The sequence below is a fragment of the Euprymna scolopes genome, chromosome 29, assembly GCF_053919585.1.
Source record: "Euprymna scolopes isolate OS-2025 chromosome 29, ASM5391958v1, whole genome shotgun sequence".
NCBI classification, from domain to species: domain Eukaryota; kingdom Metazoa; phylum Mollusca; class Cephalopoda; order Sepiida; family Sepiolidae; genus Euprymna; species Euprymna scolopes.
Genome location: NC_136510.1, coordinates 92,225,169 through 92,250,168, shown reverse-complemented (window position 1 = coordinate 92,250,168; position 25,000 = coordinate 92,225,169). Strand labels below are relative to the sequence as shown.

The following is a 25,000-nucleotide window of genomic DNA, read 5'->3' as shown; positions in this document are numbered from 1 at the left end:
ATCGTCAAGCGTTTCAGATGCGGTCCATCTAATGGAGCCGACCCAGCCCGACCCGTTTAAAGGCACTGAAGATCAAAAGAGTAGGAAAATGAATACTGGTGACGGGCTGGATGTACAGGGACACGGGTAAAGTCTCACCGGAGAGGTCTTCTTTTATCCTCACCCAGTCTTTGTAGTCCTCCCTCGTAAGAGTTCAATTTTCCGCGCATGGTGTTTTAGTAGTTTATTTTTAAAAAACAAACAAACAAAAACAAACTTACATGAAACAAGGTCTTTTATCGCAGTGACTCATGCCAATTTTCACTACCCTCGCCGCAGTTACCGCCCTTACTTCCCCAGGTCACATTTCACAGATGGTAAAATTTATTATCCCTTTTAGTAGAAGCAGATTGTACCTGGAACATTACAAATATCCGGGAAGTGTGCGCATGTTCAAGCATTTTCTGTGCGCGCACGTGTCTGTATGTGTATTTCTAATAGACTTTACAATTCCTCGACACCATGTAGACCATTTAAGGGTATTAAGTTTTTTCATCGGAACGAGAGGGAGTGTGTGAACAATTATACTACTACTACTATTAGTACTAGTAATAAATATGATGATGATGATGATGATGATGACGATTACGAGAGTCTAGCAATGAAAAACATAAATGATCTACCGATGATTGGATTAATTTGTTATAAATGGATTAATGTACCGTTTTTATAGTGTTGTAGATAACAAGACTCGCTATTAAGTGAATAATGTACTAACGGCAAACAAAGCTCAACAAGATATATCTTGACGGAGAAAGAGAAAGAGATAAAACAAGGAAAGGCAGAAAAAGAGATCGAAGGCGGACAAAGACGGAGAGAAGCGAAAGAGGGAGAGCGAGATCGAGAGGGAGAGAGAGAGAGCGAAAGGAAAGATCAGGAGAGAGAGCGAACGGAAATATCGGGAGAGAGAGAGCGCGAAAGGAAAGATCGGGAGAGAGAGAGAGCGAAAGGAAAGATCGGGAGAGAGACATGGAGAAAGGAAAGATCGAGAGAGAGACATGGAGAAAGGAAAGATCGAGAGAGAGATCGAGAGAAAGAAAGGAGTGATCGAGAGAGAGAGAGAAAGGAGAGATAGAGAGAGAAAGGAGAGACCGAGAGAGAGAGAGAAAGGAGAGACAGAGAGAGAGAGAAAGGAGAGACAGAGAGAGAGAGAGAGAGAGAGAAAGGAGAGACCGAGAGACAGAGAAAGAGAGAGAGAGAAAGGAGAGACCGAGAGAGAGAAAGGAGAGACCGAGAGAGAGAGAGAGAAAGGAGAGACCGAGAGAGAGAGAGAGAGAAAGGAGAGACCGAGAGAGAGAGAGAGAGAGAGAGAGAGAGAGAGAGAAAGGAGAGACCGAGAGAGAGAGAGAGAGAGAGAGAGAGAGAGAAAGGAGAGACCGAGAGAGAGAGAGAGAGAGAGAGAGAGAAAGGAGAGACCGAGAGAGAGAGAGAGAGAGAGAGAGAGAAAGGAGAGACCGAGAGAGAGAGAGAGAGAGAGAGAGAAAGGAGAGACCGAGAGAGAGAGAGAGAGAGAGAGAAAGGAGAGACCGAGAGAGAGAGGGAGACACGGGCAAGAAACGAAAGAGGGAGACACGGGCAAGAAACGAAAGAGGGAGACACGGGCAAGAAACGAAAGAGGGAGACACGGGCAAGAAACGAAAGAGGGAGACACGGGCAAGAAACGAAAGAGGGAGACACGGGCAAGAAACGAAAGAGGGAGACACGGGCAAGAAACGAAAGAGGGAGACACGGGCAAGAAACGAAAGAGGGAGACACGGGCAAGAAACGAAAGAGGGAGACACGGGCAAGAAACGAAAGAGAGACACGGGCAAGAAACGAAAGAGAGACACGGGCAAGAAACGAAAGAGGGAGACACGGGCAAGAAACGAAAGAGGGAGACACGGGCAAGAAACGAAAGAGAGAGACACGGGCAAGAAACGAAAGAGAGAGACACGGGCAAGAAACGAAAGAGAGAGACACGGGCAAGAAACGAAAGAGAGACACGGGGAAGAAACGAAAGAGAGACACGGGGAAGAAACCAAAGAGAGACACGGGGAAGAAACCAAAGAGAGACACGGGGAAGAAACCAAAGAGAGACACGGGGAAGAAACCAAAGAGAGACACGGGGAAGAAACCAAAGAGAGACACGGGCAAGAAACGAAAGAGGGAGACACGGGCAAGAAACGAAAGAGAGAGACACGGGGAAGAAACCAAAGAGAGACACGGGGAAGAAACCAAAGAGAGACACGGGGAAGAAACCAAAGAGAGACACGGGGAAGAAACCAAAGAGAGACACGGGGAAGAAACCAAAGAGAGACACGGGGAAGAAACCAAAGAGAGACACGGGGAAGAAACGAAAGAGAGACACGGGGAAGAAACGAAAGAGAGACACGGGGAAGAAACGAAAGAGAGACACGGGGAAGAAACGAAAGAGAGACACGGGGAAGAAACGAAAGAGAGACACGGGGAAGAAACGAAAGAGAGACACGGGGAAGAAACGAAAGAGAGACACGGGGAAGAAACGAAAGAGAGACACGGGGAAGAAACGAAAGAGAGACACGGGGAAGAAACGAAAGAGAGACACGGGGAAGAAACGAAAGAGAGACACGGGGAAGAAACCAAAGAGAGACACGGGGAAGAAACCAAAGAGAGACACAGGAAGAAACCAAAGAGAGACACAGGAAGAAACCAAAGAGAGACACAGGAAGAAACCAAAGAGAGACACAAGAAGAAACCAAAGAGAGACACAGGAAGAAACCAAAGAGAGACACAGGAAGAAACCAAAGAGAGACATAGGAAGAAACCAAAGAGAGACACAGGAAGAAACCAAAGAGAGACACAGGAAGAAACCAAAGAGAGACACAGGAAGAAACCAAAGAGAGACACAGGAAGAAACCAAAGAGAGACACAGGAAGAAACCAAAGAGAGACACAGGAAGAAACCAAAGAGAGACACAGGAAGAAACCAAAGAGAGACACAGGAAGAAACCAAAGAGAGACACAGGAAGAAACCAAAGAGAGACACAGGAAGAAACCAAAGAGAGACACAGGGAGAAACGAAAGAGAGACACAGGAAGAAACGAAAGAGAGACACAGGAAGAAACGAAAGATAGGTTTACGAAAAGAAAAAACAAAAGATGGAAAACGGAGAGGGGAATATATTGAAAGGTTGACTATAAAGAGCGACAGTGTAAGAGAAAGAGAGAAGGGAAAGTAGGGTCGACTTTTTAATCTACTAATCAGAAAACAAGACGAGAAAGCGTCATAATATTACAACTCAACATTCTGTTTTTTCACAAAACTCTCTTAAGAGCGTTAAAGCAATCAGAAAATTTAACTATAAACAAAATAAAGTACAAAAAAAAAAAGCAGGCGCAAAAAATAAACAAGAGAAACAAACAGAAAAGAAAAAAAAGAGTGAATTAGTCTGTTGTTTTCCGGAATGCTGACAATGTTACATGTTGCAATTGTCAGCCAACAAGCAAACACGACTTCCGGTTTGGCGGCTTGGCATCCGGCTTTAAGATTTTGCTCCGTTTCTCATTTTATTTAATGCATATGTTTTCTTTAATTTGAGTTAACCCCTTGCTCCGGAAAACCTCAGATTATTTAATCATTCTTATTTCCACTTGTGTTTTTCTGGTTAATAAAAGAGAAAACATAGTGGCTATCTGTATTTGTAATCACTAGGATTCTCATACAGGTCACCATTAGAGATTCCTCACTGAAAAAAAAACACAACCGATGGTGTTCGTTCGAGCGCAAGTGACAACAAGTTTTCCTATATTTCAAGTTATCTCCACCAGGTAGAAATAGAAAGAAAGTGTGAGAGAAAAAAAAATGAAAGAGTTAGAAAAGGTTAGTAAGAGAGAGAGAGAGTAGGGTGAGGGAGAGAGAGAGATAAAAGAGTGAGAAAGAGAGAAAAGGGTGTGAGAGAGAGAGAGAAAAGGGTGAGGGAGAGAGAGAGAGAAAAGGGCGAGGGAGAGAGAGAGAGAAAAGGGCGAGGGAGAGAGAGAGAGAAAAGGGCGAGGGAGAGAGAGAGAGAAAAGGGCGAGGGAGAGAGAGAGAGAAAAGGGCGAGGGAGAGAGAGAGAGAAAAGGGCGAGGGAGAGAGAGAGAGAAAAGGGCGAGGGAGAGAGAGAGAGAAAAGGGCGAGGGAGAGAGAGAGAGAAAAGGGCGAGGGAGAGAGAGAGAGAGAAAAGGGTGAGGGAGAGAGAGAGAGAGAAAAGGGTGAGGGAGAGAGAGAGAGAGAAAAGGGTGAGGGAGAGAGAGAGAGAGAGAAAGAAAAGGGTGAGGGAGAGAGAGAGAAAAGGGTGAGAGAGCGAGAGAGAGAGAGAAAAGGGTAAGGGAAAGAGAGAGAGAGAGAGAGAGAAAAGGGTGAGGGAGAGAGAGAGAGAGAAAAGGGTGAGGGAGAGAGAGAGAAAGAGAGAGAGAAAAGGGTGAGGGAGAGAGAGAGAAAGAGAGAGAGAAAAGGGTTAGGGAGAGAGAGAGAGAAAAGGGTTAGAGAGAGAGAGAGAGAGAGAGAGAAAAAAGGGTTAGGGAGAGAGAGAGAGAGAGAGAGAGAGAAAAGGGTTAGGAGAGAGAGAGAGAGAGAGAGAAAAGGGTTAGGGAGAGAGAGAGAAAAGTGTTAGGGAGAGAGAGAGAGAAAAGGGTGGGGGAGAGAGAGAAAAGGGTGAGGGAGAGAGAGAAAAGGGTGAGGGAGAGAGAGAAAAGGGTGAGGGAGAGAGAGAAAAGGGTGAGGGAGAGAGAGACAAGGGTGAGGGAGAGAGAGACAAGGGTGAGGGAGAGAGAGACAAGGTTGAGGGAGAGAGAGAAATTTAGAAAAGGTAAAATATGATATTGATAGGCGCATCGGTAAGACCGCTATTTTTTTCATCTCTTTTTCCTCCGTCGCGTTACGGGTTCGAGCCTTCTTACTTTTTTTTTTTGCTCAACACACACACCTCCAAACACCCGGTCAACGCCGGGCACCCAGGCTATTATTACACACACACACACACACACACACACACACCTCGTGTTCCTTCAAATGAAATCGAAATCAAAACCTATGAAGAATTCTTGAGAAAATTATTTATAAAAAAAATAGATTACTGAAGTGCCATCACCTATAAGCGAAACCGAAACCAAACCTTATGAAGAATCCTTGGTAAAATTATTTATTGTAAGAAATGGATGACCACAACGATTAAACGACAGTCACTCGGATATAAGCGTAACACACAAAATGCATACACTATCCTATTAATATATAGATAAATATAAAATAGATTCTCGGTTTTGTAATCATTAGTCGCAGAAAATTAGTGAAGGAATACACTTGGTAAAAGGTGTATTGTTAAAAAATGTAGAGAAAAACTAAAAAAATAAACACCACAAAAATATCGTGAAAGAAGTGAGAAGTCTAACAAAACCCCGTTGCACGTTTGTAAGTGCGTGCGAAATGACGGCACCTGAAAAGAACGACAAAGATTATAAAAACAGAATGAGGAGCACGGAACGAGATAATGTTCGAGATCTCGTGAGAGGTGTTGAGAACGTTCGAGATAACGTGGCTGACGTCACGGCTGTAACAATGAGGAAATAGATGTTGCTACAAAGAAAAAGCGAGTTGGGGTTATTTCCTATTATTTATCTTGGTCTCCTTTGCGAATGAAACCGCACACGATGTGGGTTGGTTCCCATGTGATCTTTCTTGGTTACTGGCAACCAGATGTGAACCCTCAGCGATCCCTAATTAGAGATATCCTTGTCACATACAGGTCAATTCTTCGGTCACAGACCTCAAAGTGACCTGTGTTCGTTCTTCACAGGGAATTCTTCGCAAGATCTCTCGGCACAGTAGGGTTCATTGATCGATTTAGTTGGAGTCGATTTCTCCTTCAGGTTGATATGCCGCTGTCACGTTGGAAGTGAATAAATTTTCATGAACGCAAAACAAAGACAGACTCAGATATATCTTTTCTACTTGGTTAATTCAAGTTAGATATACAAAATATAATATACACATATACAATTGTTCAGTTGCTGATTTTTGACAAAACACTACGGAGACCCAATAAGATTTAATTACTCTCAGTTTTGTGGCGGTGATGAACGGTAAGAGAGTGGTGGCGACGATTCTTCGATTAGTATTAGATTCGCTCAAAACTCCGCTCCAACTACTGATTTTGGCGCTGGGATTTGCTTATGTACAGAGGTATCAGAGTAGGTTCGGTTGCTCCCTAGACCAATCGTCAGTAAGTACGTCATCTCCGGGGAATTCCCGATTCCCTGCATGCACCTGCGAATCTGCGAACGCTCTCAATTGTGTTTCTCACCCCTCGTCTGGCATTGTGCTCAGAGGGCAGAGGTCCCTGAGTTGGGGCTCACTGGCATCGAAAACGAAATTATATTTCGTTATGTTTCTCGAAATGACATTAAATTGTCACTTTCACCAAACACTCAGATTTATATGTCGGTTTCATAAAAATAATAATAAAATTTGTAACTTAATTCTTCCTTTCAGCAGGGTCGCCCACCGTTGCCCGAGCATACAGTAATACTTAACTAATAACACAAGCATAGTTGCCCGGCATTCTCCAGAGTTTCGGGAGTCTAAACCTCCTTCAAATGGGGAGTCCTACCGTTCCTTGGAACGGCCACGTCACACCCGGACGGTAAAGACACACATTTCTGCGAATTATTTAAGTTTATAACGAATAAAAAAAATAGAAGTATTTACTCAATTACACCTTATTTCTCCACATGTAATCCTATCTGTGTCCTGTTTCGATGAGTTTAGATTGAAAGGGGAGAAGGATTAAAGTAAGAAAAAAATCCAAAGAAAAATGCTTTTTATATGAAACTGAGAGAGAACAAGAAAATAAGAGACATAGCGAGAAAAAAGTGTGTGTGTGAGAGAGAGAGAGAGAGAGAGAGAGAGAGAGAGAGAGAGAGAGAGAGAGAGAGAGAGAGAGAGAGAAACTTAAACAGTTTGCGGGAGAAATTTATTAAAAAAAAATTTTCACCGACCTAATATTTTCTATTCTAATTATTTTGGAATGTTTTCCATTCTTCTAATGAAATATTTTCAATTATTTTTTTTTATTATTGTTGAATTTCTATTATGATGATGATTATTATTATTATTGAATATTTCCATTACCATTATTAAAATTTATATTTTCCTATTATTGTTTAAATAAAAGTATATCAGAAAAAAAAATGGTCGACTTTGCCGCTTCTGTCAAAATCTACTCGAAAAATGCCACGAACCAAACAAATCTAATATTAATAACGAAATTCATGTTTGAAACGAAGAAATGTTTTAAAAGGCGAGTGTGGGATAAGGTGGGAGGAAGGTCGGAAGCGAATAATTTTACGATGCTGCACATATCTTTCGGAATTGTGGGGTTTCTTTCAATTCAATTTAGCAAGCCCTGGCAACAAGATGCAATAAAGAAAGCCACACATATTTAATCATCATCATCATCATCACTTGCACACCTGCGTAAGCAATGATGACGATAAAACACGCGTGTAAGCGATAATGACGATAATGGGACTTTAGAAAAACTCGTCCCCGGAAAACTGGTACCCGGAAAACTTGTCCCTTTTTGCTAGGGTAGGAAAACCGGTCCCTTATTGAATAAGTAGCAATTGAAAACATGTGATGACCGTTCTTGAAGGAGATATTGTAGGAGATATTGTTTTCAAAAGAGACTATAACCCCCATAATATATATATATATATATATATATATATATATATATATGTTCACTTGTTACTGTTGTTTACAAAAAAATAAAATCAGTTTTCTAAGTGTCCGGTTTCTACCTAACTGGCTAAGTTGTTAGTGGTTTCACTCATTTTAAAGCGTTTATTCTGTTCAAAAACGAGACTACAGACTGCATAATGCTTTTTAAAATATTTATACTTATTTACTGTTGTTTTTAAAAGAGCAAAATAGAATTTTCTGTATGCACGTTTGTTCCCTATGAACTACTAAACGGTTGGGCCGATTCTCTTGAAATTTCACCCAAATGTACTTTATGTACCTGGCGGTGTTTTTAGATAGGTTTTGTAAGGGAATGCCGTCGATAACGATCAATAATCGAAATAATCCGATGAAATAAGGAAAAGGCGATTTTAAACAAAGTTAACACCTTACACACCCTAACCTCACATGGCCTTTGAGAAGTTTTATTATCACACAAGCCAAAAAACCCTACATGTAAAATCAATAGTAGGTTCTTTGATATAATATGAGGCACGTTCGAAGTGAATGTTTCTGTTTAAACCCAATTGAAGTATGATACTTGACTTTTGTATTTTAAACTTTAATTCAAGCCATTTCATATAAAAAATAATTTTATAAAATTAACACTAGATTCTCTACAGTGCAATGTAGACTACAATATATTGTGGACTAAGTCATTTCGTGGAGGCATGTGAAGGTTCCTTCTAGTGCACCGTGATAGGTCTCCAACTGGAGCGATCAATCAGTGGAAATGATTGAAAAATGGTCGATTTCACAGATTTCGATGAAAATAAAAATACGGAAGTACGAAAAATTCGTTGACCATCATTCAATCCCGGGCAACGTCGAGTCTCCCTGCTAGAATTTGATTAAAAGTTATTAACACAAATCAATGTTCATTTGTTTTCATATTAGAAAGAGAGTTCAATGAGAAAGGTTGGGAATATTTCAAGGAATAAGTTTGTACCTTGATTTTTACTGGGCAGACGATAATGAAAGAGTTATTAGTTTTGTGTCCGTGTGTTCGTTACTGTTTGCGTGACTGTATGCGTGAGGTGAGACATCGTAGCCGGCTCAAGGCCCAACAGAATTTTGACACCGTAGGGCCTTTAATTCTGGTTACAAAAATTGCAAAAGCAAAAAATACAAAGCAATAAAGAATACAATATAAAATGTCCACATCAGATTTGAGGTCAAAATTCAAATAAACGATTCATCTCTCACCTGAAGCTGATAATGAACCATGTCGCTGATAATAAACCGGTTGCCTTATCTAACCCCATTATAGATGGACCATCGGGAGATACGAATATGCAATATCAACGCGAAAAACGACACAATTTACATATCATTCACCGTTGGGATCGTCCGGGTGTCGTATAAGATGCCTTATGTTGTTGGCGGGGCCGAATTCGAAATGCAGAGTTTTAGCTCAAAGTCTCAGACCCGTAACATACATCATCCAACCAAAAACACACGCACCTACCGGCAAAGGGAAGAACGCGGTAATCAATCGATATAATATAATATGTGTACCTTACTCTTTTAAGTTCTATTATAGCATATTTATTATGGGGTGGAGCTGGAATGCTCGAATATTCTGGCATGAAGTAGATAAAAATGTTGAATTAAAACAAATAACTAAAAATACAGAACCCACCAAGATGCCCCCCACCACCACCCCACATAGCCTTTAAGTACCGGAATAAAACCAGACTGGTTGGCTAGCATCTCCTTTTACGCTATGAACCCAAGAAGGCAAAGTCAAACTCCGCGGACCCAAAGCTAAGAAATGTTTTTATCCGTAACTTTTGAAGTCTACTATCCTAAAATTCACTAACATCTGTGTATTGCAAACTTTTTGTTTTATTTTTCCTTATTCCAGCTTTGATTTTAATCCTGAATATTTTAAGTATACTTGTTTTTTTTATCTATCTTTTTTTTACTAAATATTTGTCAAATATTTTATTATTAACCAATACTTTTTCTTATATTTAAAACGAAAAAAAAGTCTCCCATGAAAATGAACATTTACCAAATTATACCTGCACTATTATCTGAACGCAGAAATACGCGTTTTTTTTTCTCTACGGTATGCATTACGTTTAGCTAGTCTAAACTTATTACGTAACCTCAAAGGTATTACAGTTACCCAGTTTTTTTAAACGAGTTCTTCAAATGTAAATTAATAAAAAAAAAATAACCAGATTTTCCAATTTGATAAAATTTCCATTATAGTATATTTATTATGGGATGAAGCTGGAATGCTCGAGGTAGATAAAGGCAAAAGTATCCATGCATTAATATGGAGGGGAGACTATCTTCAAGTATTATTCTAAACTGGGAATGGGGAAACGGACTTGTACTAAGTAGATATTAATATTTTTTTTTAATGGAGAGTAGATAATGCATGTGGATGTGTTATCGGCAGCCCCAGTAAGTCTCGCTTCTCCTTTTTTGTCCTAATTTCCAATGAGTGAGTTTTCTGACAAAGTGTGAAGAAAAAGCTGTTTTCCAGGTCGGTAGTACTTCGTGAACAGTAGCCCGAGTTGTCGGAAATTTTCTGTTTCTATGCATATCCTTGTGGGCATATCACTAGTAAGGGTGCTGGAGGTAAACGTTTCATCTAGGCTGACGTTATCCGCCTGATAGTGGTTAATCCAAGGTTCGGGTTCCTGACTAAGGAGGCTGTCCTATCAGCAGGTGCAAAGTACCGGAGCTGCTGTATTTCCATTTGGTGAATGGATTCTGGACTATGCAGTAGTTTCTGGTAGGGCCTCTCGATACCATACTAGTCGGTAATTGTTACGGCTGCAAAAAAAAAAAAAAAAGATCCTGTCTTTATTTCTTACTTTCCCTATCTGTCCTGCTCCAACCAAGTCTATCGACCTGTTCTACGAACCCCAAACCTCAACATGACAAATCTCCAGAAAAAAAAACACGAATAAACCTAGCACCCCATCCTCCAATGTAGACCCCTACTACCATAGGGTCTACATTCCAACCTTCCAGAGGTTGAAACACAGGAGACGAAACTGGACATATTCTTTCTAAGTGAAACTGGCATAGGGCCGACCACCTCCCTAGATGAGTTCATAATTAAAGGATACTCTAACTTAACATCTAAATCTGACCCCCAAGATTGCCATAGGTATGGAGTGTGTGCCTATATTAAAGATGGCTTTCCATGTGGTAGGGATATCTCCAGAGAAGACCCTAATTTACCTTATATATGCTTCGGGTTGCATTAGCTTACATCACTGCATTTATATTTGCCCTCTATCGCCCCCACAATAGTGGGGTCACTATCTTTAAGAGTATATCTGAGAAAATTGACCACATCCTGTCTGCTCATCCTTCGGCTAACATTCACATTTGCGGCGACTTCAATGTCTATAATGTGGAATGGCTGACTCACTCAAATAAGACCGATGACGAGGGGAGGTTCTGTTATGATTTTGCCATTGCCTATGACCTCACTCAGATTGTTCACGAACCCACCCGTGTGCCCGATACTACCGGTCACTATGCAAGCCTTCTAGACCTTTTTCTCACAACTTTAACTGAGCTATGTTCGTGTTCCGTTCTATCTCCTCCGGGATCCTCCAGCATTTATATTGCAGGCCTCCGATTTTTGTCCATCTACCACTACTCTTATGAGCCTATCGGAGAGAAATGATTTAATGATTGAGAAAACATTTCCAGTTATACCGTAGCTGGAAATCTTGTGAAGTAGACCCTTATGCCATACCTTGTCGAAGGCCTTTGATATGTCAAGAGCATAAAATGTGAAGATAAAAACGAAATGTAATGTCTTCAGACGTACCTCTCCACCGTACTGTATATCGATACTCTATGGCTGACTGGGATAGCTTCCGTACATATCTGATCTACCTGTGTATTCCATGTTTAAAAAGGATGTATCCTCTATAGTATCATACCTGACCGAATGGTTAATTGTAGGCATAGACCGATTCATACCATCCGAAAAATTCCAACAAAAACCCAGCAGCCAGTCATGGTTCTCCTCAGAATGTGCTGCTCCCATCGCGCACAGAAATCACTTTTTCCATAGCTACCAACGTAATAGATGCACTGAGATTAAAGCTGTTTCAGCACTGCCAGCAATCACTGTAAAAGAGTAATAAAAAATGCAAGAGAGCTATATGCTCAGTCCGTTAAATCCAAAGTAGCTGAGCAACAGCTTGGTTCCCGCCAGTTTTGGCAAATAGCAAACTGGATCCTGAACAGAAGCGTGCGTTCTATCCCAACCATCATCAATGGACCTGAGGTCATCTCCTCAGCATCAGACAAGGCCAAACTATTTGCAAAGAACTTTGCAGCTAATTCTACCCTAAGCGACGAAGCCCATCAACCCCCAGTATTTTCTCCTATAACACACAACACGCTATGCAACATACAAATATCTGTGCGTGAAGTCGCCAAGCTAATCAAAAACCTTGATTCCAGTAAAGCAACTGGCCCTGACGGCATTCCAGTTATAGTGCTGAAAAAGCTTCAACCAGAACTTGCCCCCATACTTACAAAACTGTTTAAGCGTTGCCTTAAGGAGAAGTGCTTTCCAACACACTGAAAAACCTAATCAGTATGTCCTGTATTTAAGAATTCAAGCGAAAAGTCATCTCCCTCTCAGTACAGACCAATAAGTCTCCTGTGTGTCATGCGTAAGTTGTTGGAATCCATATTAAATAAAGTAGTCAACCACCTCAACAAAATCAACCTTCTTAGTGACATGCAATATGGTATCCGGTCCGCAAGATTTACAGCAGATGTGCTAATGGTTATATCTCATAGGATTAGTGAATCTCTTGACAAAGGCTTCCTTTCCAAGGTAATTGCTCTTGACATATCGAAGATCTTCGATAAGGTATGGCAAAGGGCCTACTTCACAGGATTTCCAGCTACGGTATCACTGGAAATGTTTTCTCAATTATTAAAGCATTTCTCTCCGATAGGTTCATAAGAGTAGTGATGGGCAAAAATCAAAGGCCCACAGTATTAATGCTGGAGTCCCCCTGGGGTCCATCCTGGGCCCAACTCTCTTCCTGATCTACATCAATGATCTCCAAAAACACATACTTTAATCATTCATTGACATCTATGCTGATGACACCACCATCTATGGCAACACATCAAAGGCTGTAAATGACAAAGTTCTCTCTGATTCTCTCTCCTCTGATTTTGAGCATGTGGTACAGTGGGGGAAGAGGTGGCTGGCTACTTTTAATGCATCCAAAACCAAACTTCTATCTTTACATCATCAACGCTCTGATCCTCATCTGGCCTCAATTGAAATGGATGGCTCTCGTCTTGGGGAGGCTCCATGTTTTGACAAGCTTCGAGGTTTGACATTTACTCCTGATCTGAAATGGAACACGTACATCAGGTCCATTGCCAAAGATGCTGGGAAAATGGTGAGATCCTTCTACCGCTCCAGATGATATCTCATTGCTGATGCAATTTTCTATCTGTATAAAAGCAAGGTACGTGCAAGGATGGAGTACTGCTACTACATCTGGGAAGGAGCTGCTAAAAGCAGCTTATCCTGCCTTGACAGAGTACAAAATAGACTTCGTGGCTTAGTGGGGGATGCCCTTTTCTCTTCCCTGCAACCTCTCTCCCACAGAAGAGACCTTGTGAGCCTATCTTTGTTTTATCGTTATTTCCATGGCAAGTGATCGCCTGAGCTCCAATCTCTGTCCCCCCCGTCGCCAATCTTTCACGAGAAACACCCGTCTGGCTGAAACTACTGTCATTAATTTTCCCCACTCTTTATCTATGCCTAAATCCAAACGTAGATTCCATGAGCAGAGTTTCTTTCTTAGAAGTGCACGATTGTGGAACTCTCTTCAGTTTACCTGTTTCCCACCTGACTACAACTTGGACGTCTTCAAGTCCAACATAAACAAATTCCTGACAAACCGCTCTCTTAAGTAAGACACCCTATCAAATATCCAATACTAATGATTGCTATGATACTATCTCATTGATTACTGTACATGCAATAATCCTTATCCCCGAGTGGCTTCCAGACCTTGATAAGTGGTGACCTCCATGTAAAAAAAAAAAAGTTTTGGAGGCCAGGCTGCTTAAATAAGCACATACACACATTCTCTAAATTTATCCTTAAAAAGGCCAATTTGGCAATTCTAGACAAGAATATGAGAGTTATCTCCCTTTGATAATGCCCTTTTTTTAAATATTATCTTAATAATATATGAGCATTGTTGTAATTGTGCGAGAACAGGACTTGTAATAATTCCTACGTACAGCTGTTCTTCACTGAAGAATTTTCGCTAAACCTTACGTTAAAAAAGTAAACATTCGAAAGAAACAGGGCAAAGAAGAACATTGTCTGCCAAGAGGTGTTATACTGAAGGTGTAAATTAAAGATTGTGTTTACAATGTCAGTTTATTATTCGTATTGAACTTTGTAGGATAATATTACTTTCTGCTTATTTATTGGTACATATGAATTTATCTCATTTGAGCCAGTTGTATATTTAAAATAAAATGAACACTATTTTCACAGAAAATGATAATACACTCATATTTGTTGCGTGTTATCAGTCTTTCTACCCCCCCCCCAACTTTTTTGCGCTACTCAGAAAAATATCAGCTTTATCAAAACTTATTCCGTGGAATTTCCACGGGTCATGGTAGTATGCTATTATTGCTATAGATGAGAAGAGGTTAATCAATGTAAAACCAAGAGACCAGAAAAAGGGAGGCTTGATTACACTAACCACTAAAAGAAGACACAAACCTAGTCCGTGACAGTAATTAAGTGGATATCGACGTTGACTGATGATCTGGGCGTTCCAGGATCTAATCCCGTCAGTTTCTTGTGCTCAGCGGCTAAAAGCTAGATTAGTGATTTTTGCTCTGGTTGTTATTTTTTAAATGCATATTGGGGGAATACCCAGAGCTTACATCTCTTTCTCTCTCTACTAAATGAAATTTCATGTTTACCTACGATTGATAAAAAAACAACGCGTCAACAATTCAGAAGGTCTTTATCAACCGTTCTCCTTGCAACACCTGTCACACAAATGAGATGTTGGTGGCCTTTCTCTACCGTGTCGTTAGGTTCGTGATTAGTGATCGACTGAACTTATATCCACGGCTCCGTAAAACATTCATAGCAAAAACTAAAGTAAATAGCCTCTGCAATATGAGCACTAAATAAGGGAAGCGACTGCTGTTGAAAATAAACCTAAGATCCACTTTCTACTGCCTTTCTTTTCGCAACGTGCTACAATACAACTGTATGCTGCTCTTTGAGACCACATTGAAAGGCATTTATAAAGATGTTATATAGTGCACAATGTTCACGAGGGGGGAAAAAGCAGACAGCACTTACGCGTGATACGCTCTCTGTAATAGGATGGCAGAATTCTTATAACGTCACTATTTTCAATCTTTCGCATGAACATACAACTTCAGATACTTAGAAAACAATAAGGACAAAAGTAATATTTGAAATAGCTAGCGATTAACTAAAGTTTTGCAATTAACTTACAGCCCTTATGTTACATGATAAGGGATGTCCCCTTTTCATGTAAGTATAAAAATAGAGAGATTACTTAAAATGAAAATAAAATGAGAGAAAGCAGAAATCGAACCGTGGATATAAGTTTTAAAGAACAATAGGTTTAAATGGAATGTCCAGTAAATTGTTAATTCTGATGAATTTTTTTTTTTTTTTTAGAAGGGTGTCACCACTTAAGGCCCAGAGGCCACTCGAGGATAAGGGTTAATAGGTATACATTAGTCATTGTGATTTTAGCATAGTAAACAGTGGGAATTTTGTAACTTGGATTACTTAGGGGGACGATTCAATTAGAACTTGTTCACATTGGACTTTTTCTTTCATAGGTATCAACTCATTATCAAGGCCAAGAGGCCACTCAAGGATAACGGTTAAAGAGTGTACAGTAGAAATTGGACAATATAATAATCATTAGTAATGAAAATTTGTTAAATTTGATAACTTATATGGAACGGCTCATCAAGAACTTATTTACGTTAGACTTGAAGACAACCATATTGTAGTCAGCCGGAAAGCAGGAAAACGGAAGACAATTCCACAGGCGTGCAGTTCTAATAAAAAAGCTTTGTTCATGGAATCTACGTTTAGGTTTAGGCACAGATAAAGAGTGGGGGGAATTATTGATAGTGTTTACAGCTAGACGAGTGTTTCTTGTTAAAGTTTGGCGAGGGGGGACCATATATTGAAGCTCAGTCGAACACTTTCCATGAAAATAACGATACATCAGAGACAAACTCGCAACATCTCCTTTGTGAGATAGAGGTTGCAAGGAAGAGAAAAGGACATCTCCTACGAGGCTACGAAGTCTATTTTGAACTCTATCAAGGCAGGACAAGTCCTTTCTAGCAGCTCCTGCCCAGATGTGGCAACAGTATTCCATCCTTGGACGTACCTGGCTCTTATATAGATAGAGAATTGCATCAGCAGTGAGATATCTACTGGATCGATAGAAAGATCCCACCATTTTTCCAGCGGCCTTGGCAACAGATTTGATGTACGTGTTCCATTTAAGTTCAGGAGTAATGGTCAAGCCCAGAAGCTTGTCAAAACTTGAGGCCTCCTGAAGACGAGAGCCATTCATTTCAATTGATGCCAGATGTGGATCAGAATGTTGATGATGTAAAGAGAGAAGCTTGGTTTTAGATGCATTAAAAGTAACCAGCCACTCCTTTCCCCATTGTACTACATGCTCAAGATCAGAGGAGAGAGAATTGGAGGGAGCTTGGTCGTTTACTGTCTTAGATGTGCTACCATAAATGGTAGTGTCGTCAGCATAAATGTCTACAAATGATGTAAGGATGTGATTTGGAAGATCATTAATGTAGATCAGGAAAAGAGTTGGGCCCAGGATGGACCCCTGAGGGACACCGGCATTAATACTGTGGGCTTCTGATTTTTGTCCCTCAACTACTACTCTTATGAACCTATCAGAAAGAAATGATTTAATAATTGAGAAGACATTTCCAGCTATACCATAGCTAGAGATCTTATGAAGTAAACCTTTATGCCATACCCTATCAAAAGCCTTAGATATGTCAAGAGCAATTGCCCTAGAAAGAAATAATAAATAAACTATTCAATTGTTAGAAAGAATGTGGATAATAAAATATGGGTTAAATAAATTAGATATGTAGGTTGAATTCCTTTGTGAAAATAAAAAATAAAAAAAATAGGTTATTGGAAAATCAGAATGTTCGGGAAACGTGCGACTCGCGCATGTTGAAACACGTGAATTGTGATCACATGGCCGGACATGCATGGATTTCTCAATATAGGAAGTGAGAGTTAGAGTTAGTGAGTGAGAAACTCAGAGGGAGTTTGAGATCGTCAGACATGGGTTTCAATCGTCTAGAAGCGAGACGATCACATTTTGAAACTTAATATGTGAACCTTTGAATTCCTGAACGCAAAGCCACCAACCGGTTCAAGTGGAAGAAGAATAAATGTTCAATGTGTTTTTATAACTCCGTCTCCTGTGTCCATCATTACATGAAAAAGGTATTGTTTATTTATATGTACACCCTCTCCTTGTATCTACGTGTTAATGTCCACATCTCTTCTCTAACAATGTTAATGTGTTAATGTTTCCATCCCATGTCTTACAATATGAACACTTACAACATGAACTCTCCTAAGACTCTTCATCCCTCCTAAGACTCTTACACTTCTTAACATGTATACAAAAGAACATTCATCATCATAAGTATAAATAGCGACGCGTTAATATATAACACATGTAATATTACATAAAGAACAATTGTCCGTCTATATGCGTGCATGTTGAAGTCGAAAACTACCAAACAACCACACACAAAGTTAACATATTATTCATCGTCGTTGTTCCGGTTGAATAATATCTAAAATTAAAAAATTCGTGTGCGCGCCCGCCCAGCTAAAGAGGAATGCTCTGAGCTGAGAAAAAGAGAAAGGAGGGATAAACGGAGGAGAGAGGGAGAGATTTTAATTAGAATATGTTACACTTTTGCCCTGGACAACGCTGGGTAGTTCTGGTAGTTATTAATTAATGAGAGTTCCTTTGGCCAATCAATATTATTTATTTATTTAAATAATGAGCCAGATTTATCAAGGTTAAAACACTAGAGGATAAGAGGTAATGAGATGAATGTTGATGAATACTATAAGAGGATTGAAATAAAATCACCCGAAAAGACTGCTAATGGCAGTGAATTTATTTTTATTTAGTTTTTCTTACAAAAGCGTCACACCACATATCAACTCCGAGAGGCCACTCGAGGATAAGGGTCAGTATGTACGGTAGTTATTGGGACAATAGTGTAGTAATCGTTAGTAGTGGAAATTTGGTATAATTAGATTATTTAAAAGGACAGTTTAATAAAAACTTGTTTACGTTGGACTTGAACAATATTGTAGTGAGCTGGAAAGCAGACCAGTGGAATAGAGTTTCACAGGTGAGAAGATCTTGGAAAAATTTTTGTTCATGGAATCCACGTTTAGATTTAGGCACCGATAGCGAGTGGGGAATGTCTTTAAGTTTGTTTTTTTTTTTTTTTTAAGTTACCGCATTAGTAAATTTCGATATTAGCCGGTCTACAAATATAATTTTTTTTTGTAATTTGTACTAACTAATAAAAAAAATATAGACAGTTTAATTAATAGTTTGTCTATATTTTTTAATTAATTACAGGTAATAGTTAATTAGCCAGATTAGTGGCCGAAAAAAAGGGGATTGAAAATCCAGACGATAAACTATATTACAACGGAAATAGTTCAAGGTGGAAGTAACTCTGTATTAATTGGGTTAAGGCAGTTATTTCCCTTGTCTATTCACAGAAAGATAATTTCCAAAACTCTAAAATGCGACGCTCCCATAAAACAAGTATCACGAAGTTCTCTTAGTTTACAAATAATCCATTAAACCAGTTTCGGATGAATCAAACTAAGTGGATTAACATACCGTTATCTTCATCAGATAGCACGTTTATACGCCGAGTATATACCGACAATCTAACAAATTTCCACAAGCGAAACAATTTAATTAGTTAATTTACTTGAGCTAAGAGATAAAAAATTTCCGATAAGAAAATATTGGTTCGTGTATTAAATTAATATTTCCATTAAAATACTCGTGTTGCATTTTACTTCAAGCGAAATTCTAAAAAAAAATCAAAGGGGCTTCCTTCCATTGGATTACTGTTTTATCGTTATTTTCATGGCAAGTGCTCGTCTGAGCTCCAATCTGTGGTTCCCCCCTCCCCAAACATTCACGAGAAACACTCACTTGGTTGTAAACACTATCAATAATTCCCTCCACTCTTTATCTGTGCCTAAACCTAAACATAGAATCCATGAACAAAGCTTTTTTCTTAGAACTATACACCTGTGGAACTCTCTTTCCTGTACTTGCTTTCCAGTTGACTACAATATGGCCGTATTCAAGTCTAATGTAAACAAGTTCTTGATTAGCCGTTCCCCTTAATTAATCCAATTTACACTTCTAACGATTACTAGGATCTTGTCCTTTGGACCACTGTACATCTTAACCCTTATCCTCGAGTGGCCTCTGGGCCTTAATAAGTGGTGATTCTTTTGTAATTATATATATATATGAGATATTCCGATATTCCATTGAAGTTTTCTTTTATTTCTCAAACACCGAGTGGAAAACACAATTTTTCTCTCCTCAATTGAACATTTAAGTATGTTATAGTATTCTTGTATTCTCTTAGTCTTACTAGATTCCAGAACAAGAATTGATCTAGTCTGGTGGAGTATCCAGCTTCGTGCTGTTACTTGAGGTAACATCACTTGGAAAAGGTGCACCGTCCCTGATAAAATCCAGTGTTAGCTAGCCATACCGAGGTGGTCTTATTTCGCCCGCGAATACTGTGATTCAGAATACTTAGTCAGAGTTTACTTGTGTTACATGAAAGGGATGTCCCCTTCTCATGTAAGTAAGAAGACATACTAGATAAGTGAAAATTATATTAGGAAAAGGCTAGAATCGAACCCTGTAGGCAAATGTTTAAGATAATGGAATTTTGAATCTTAGAAATTCAGTCCATTGTTAATTCTATAAGAAATAGTAAAATATTGTTTATGTCAGTTACAAAAAATGGACAATGCGAATTAAAAAAATATGGTTAAAAATAGATTAGATATTAAACAAGTAGAATTGAGGATTCTTTGTTTGCCAAACGTGTGTTGGACAGACATGTGTAGAAAACGTGATATAGTCACGTTGGTCGACAGTACACTTCTGACGTCATAAACAAAGAAGATTTCTCGATATATTGAACCTGTAAGTTCGAAGTTAGGAAGTTGATGAGAGAGAAAGAGTCAGTTGATGGGGATCAGATTATCAGAGCAGATCACATACGGTGAGAGTCAGTTGGAGATTGGAGCACCTTAGAGGCGGAGGGAGAAGTACATCATGTAAATCTAAGCTTGAATTCCTGACATCACCAATCGGCCGGTTGAAGAATAAAGAAACCAACTATGTTTGTAACTGTTGTCTCGTGTCGTAATTCCTTACAACAGAAAAGGTGAATGTGTTTTATCATCATCTTGTAACGAACTCTTGCATAACCCTTATAAGTAATATGCCTCCTCCAGGGTAAGTGAAATATGCCCTCCCCTCAGTCAGATATAAATGTCTCCCTCATTATCATCGTCGTCATCTGTTCTGAGTCTCTGTTAATATGTCCCCAATATGTACCCCCTATACAACATTTGTATGGAAAAGTATCCTCATTCCAGGTCAACTTGAGAAACCTCTGTAAAGAGAGACCTTAGAGATTCGAGGATAGTATCTAGTAAGAATTCAAGTTCTCTACTGATTGCGAATACATGATTAAATAATGATGCGTTTTCATAATCTCTAGAGTAATTTCATTCATCAGCTATAATCGAAAATCGAAATCGAAACCAAAACGTATAAAAAATTCGTGGTAAAATCATTTATAAAAAAATGAATTTAGGAAAACTCGTCCCCAGAAAACTCGTTCTTTTTTTCTTGGTAGAAAAACTGATCCCTTAATGAATAAATATCGATTGAAAACGCATTTTATGACCGTTTTTGAAGGAGATATTGTTTTTTAAAGATACTATACTCCCCATAATATTTTTAAAACATATTTTTACTTGTTTACTGTTGTTTTAAAAAAAATTAAATTGATTTTTCTAAGTGTTGGTTTTCTACCTTGCTTTGTAATTTTTTAGTGATTGAACTTATTTTAAAGACTTTATTTATTAAAAAATTTTTTTGATAAAGTAATGAGTTACTTCTGAACAAAAAATGTCCGACATGAGAGGCCCACGTCTTAAGAGTTTCGATAATCGCTCCAAAATAGATAGTTAAAGAAAATACTGAGGTAGATATAGTTTTTAAAACGACCCCCCCTCTCCAAAAGAAAATAACTTTGTATATTTTTAGGTAATGTCCAAGATCACTGCTCGTAAAAAAAAAAAAAAAAAAAAAATCAAGCCACCGGAAGCGGGTACGATTGAATATCTAACAAAACCGAACGGAAGACACGAAAAACGAAACCATATATTTATTAAAAAAGTATTTTAGTTTTTAACATTTCGTTATTACGAAACAAACAAACAAAAAAAAAAAAACACATTGCATTATCAAATGAATTAAATCTTTTCTTGTTGCGCTTAACTAAACTGTCGCCAGGTGATGCTTTTCGGCCAAAAAACATTTAAAATATTAATTTGTTGCTGACCCTTCAAAGTTGCATTAATTAAAAAAAAAAATGATTCATTTAAATTATTTATTTGCTAAAAAAGCATGCTCTTTTACTTCATATTATATTGTTATTTTTATTACAAAATTGTTTTATTAAAATTATATTTTCTTGCAGACTTTTAAATAGATGTTTTTACAATTGTATATTGATACATTTTTATACAATAAATGTTTTGCTTTTCAAATATTTTTATGTTCGGAAAAAAAATCTTGTTTGTTACATATTTGTCGCGTTATTTGACCAAGAAGAAATTGGAGCTATCGCCCCTAACAATAGCCGCCGTCTGCATACTGCATAAGTGTCCCCAAAATGACTTTTAAACACCACCTCCCTCCCACTGTTAAGAATGGCTTCCGAAATAACATTATTTCAGCGCGGTACCAAAAATACATATAACCTTGTTTTTTTTTTTTGTTGTTGTTTTCGTAATAACCCATGAATTGTTTAAACTAAATTAATTCTTCTAAATAAAATATTTGCTTTCTTTGATAATACGTAAGTTTTTTTTTCTTTTTTGACTGTAAAAGTAAAGTATTTTTAAAAATAAATATATGGTTTCGTTTTTCGTGTCTTCATGATGAGGTTTATTATTTTTAAACATTATAGGGGTGCGTAGTCGCCTTTAAAAAACAATATATCCTTCAAGAACAACCATAAAATGTGTTTTCAATCGATATTTATTCAATAAGGGATCAGTTTTCCTACCTAGCAAAAAGGAACGATGTTTTCGGGCAAAAAAAAAAAAAAAAAAAAAATAGATGACTTTAGTGCCATCAGCTATAATTTAAACCAACACTTATGAAGAATTCTTGGTAAATTTATTTATTAGCAAATAAATGACTATAATCGAAACCAAAACCAAATGGTGAATTCTTGGTAAAATTATTTATTATAAGAAATAGGAATCCATCATTAAATAACAGTCACTCGGATGTAATCGTGACACACAAAAGAAATAACACACACGCTATCGTATTAATATATAGTATTGTTAAAATCATAAAAACCACGCTCCTTTCCTACGAATAACCATAAGTACGGGTGGCAATACGAACATTATTACATGCAATTTTATGATTTTGCTGATCGACCTTAGAATTAGTGGTAAGATTACTAAACTCCTTAAAAATTATAATGTACCGAGATGAGATCAGTTTACATTATATTTATATGCGCAACTGAACCCCCATTCTAAATTCTAAATTAACGTTTCAGTGTGCTCACACATAATCGCCTTCAAAAGTAGGATCTCATGTTTTGGATATTTTAAATGTAAATAAAAATTTTTTTTTAAGTTAACAAACTTCTCAATGTTTGCTCTTCCAAAGTTTTGATAAACCTTTGAGATTTTCATCTATATTTTCACTTGTGCCAAAACTAAACAAAGTATAAAGAAACATGAAATGTTTCAAAGGATGTGGTGATCAGACAAAACACGCGCCAGAAAAAAAAATGCCAAGCATGTTAAATCTTTAATATTAAAGTGCGAAGTCTCTAATAGACACCATGTGGCCATTAATCAAATAGGTGCGAAAAGCTTTTTAAAATCTATGACATTGAATAGGCAACTGGACTCTAGAATATTTACTTTGCTTACAATAAAAACTAATAAAAACAAATTAAATTAGGTTTGGAAAGTTTGATGATATCTGTTGTGATGGCACACATTCATTTGCATATGTGGATAGTAATTACACATAAATAGGAAGACTCAGTTAGTCTGAGTGTGTGTTCACCAGAAGCCACCGAAGGCCACCGAGAGCAGATATGTTTCTCCAGCAAAGACTCTCTTATTTGACACCATTATGTAAATATCCTGTAAATATACCGTTTCCTAATACACTTCTTATTTGATCTACCTTTGTTGAGTCGTCATTTGTATTGCTTTCTACGTTACTTGTTTCAACCTGCAAACTTAACAATATCCTTAGGTCCAAAAAGGTGCCATAAAACTTTAATTATTTCAGAAGAAGCTGATGACAACCACATCAGTGTACAGCTAGCTTACCCTAGCTTTACCCCCCAGAGCATTTAAAACTAGTTAATAATCATATGAACTCTCTGCGATGAGGGCATAGGCAAGTTATACATTACCAATAGATAAAGTAAATTAAATTACTAACCAATGTTAAATTTGTAAATCAGATTTATAACTCATTCTGTGGCCCTTCTCTGTATTATGTTGTAAACTTCCAAAAAAAAAAAAAAAAAAAAAAAAAAAAAAAAAATTGTGATTGTTTAATTTTTTATTTAAAAATTTTAAAGAATCGGTTTGGAATCGGAAATTAGATTATAATTTTTCCGATTCCGATATCCACAAAAGTTCCGATTTTTCTGGTTCCCGATTCCTAATAATCGTCCCAATACTAATATATATGTATAAACACACACATCACCCCACTTAGGACGATATTGGATTATTCTACCAGATCGCTTGGCAACAATTTGTTGGCACTGATAGTTCACAATGATTGACAGAAAAACCAGTTGGTTCAGTAAACACAATGGTAATTACAAGACTAACCCCAGCCACACACGTCCTAGTCGCCTCTTAGAGCCATTATCCTCAATGCCATTTCTGACAGGGGGTCAGTTGAAATATATGACTTTATGCTTGGGTGAATTCAGGCTGATTTATTCTCTTATTATAAGAAACAGTCATACGAAATCGTCTTTTACATGGTATCATTAATTATAATACATCTCCATCTTTATAACGTCAAGTGCGGTATACGTTCATTCATTTGTTTGTACATGAGAATTTCGTTTTATGGAATCTAGGTAAATGAGAAAGCTGTTCTTGAAAATCCAAATAGCTCAGATATTTTATAATATTTAATTATAGGTACGTGTTACGACTACTTTATACGTGTTATCAGTTTAATCTTATTAAATATAGAGCATTGCCAAGGCTGCTGCGAAGAAGGTGGGCTCTCCCTACCGTGCTAGAAAGCTACTTACGCCTGAAAGTATCCTGTACCTCTATAAGGCCACCATTCGCCCATGTATGGAGTATTCTTGTCACATTGGGCTGGTGCATCTGCTACTATTCTCTCACCCCTGGACAGGGTTCAAATGAGCGTCGCCAACCTGATAGATCCTGAACTGTCATCTAAGCTTCAGCCTCTGTCCCATCGACGAGATTTTACATCCCTCTGCCTGTTCTACAAGTATTTTAATAATGAATGCTCTGAAGAACTACTATCACTTGTACTCCCTCGACGTAAACACCTCCGAAAAACCCGACAAGCAGCTAAATCCCACCCCTACACAGTAAAGATCCCTAGCCTTCTACTCCAATGGTTTCTTCCATAGAACTGCTAGACTTTGGAACTCCCTTCTGGGATACTACTTTCCTAACTGTACTGACATGCAGAAGTTCAAGTGTAATGTAAACAGACATCTTGTGGCTCAAATCCCTTCATAATATCCCT

At 38.2% G+C, this 25,000-nt stretch overlaps 1 protein-coding gene across 1 annotated transcript in view; it reads left to right on the top strand.

Moving 5' to 3' along the window:
- Positions 1-5,459: 5,459 nt before the first annotated feature.
- Positions 5,460-25,000, top strand: part of LOC145252361 (uncharacterized) — a gene marked incomplete at its 3' end in the record, with an annotated part of 52,561 nt that continues 33,020 nt past the window's right edge. Inside the window, exon 1 of the mRNA XM_080111760.1 lies at positions 5,460-5,585. Coding sequence (XP_079967886.1) covers positions 5,460-5,585 — 126 coding nt within the window. The remainder of the gene's footprint in view (positions 5,586-25,000) is intronic.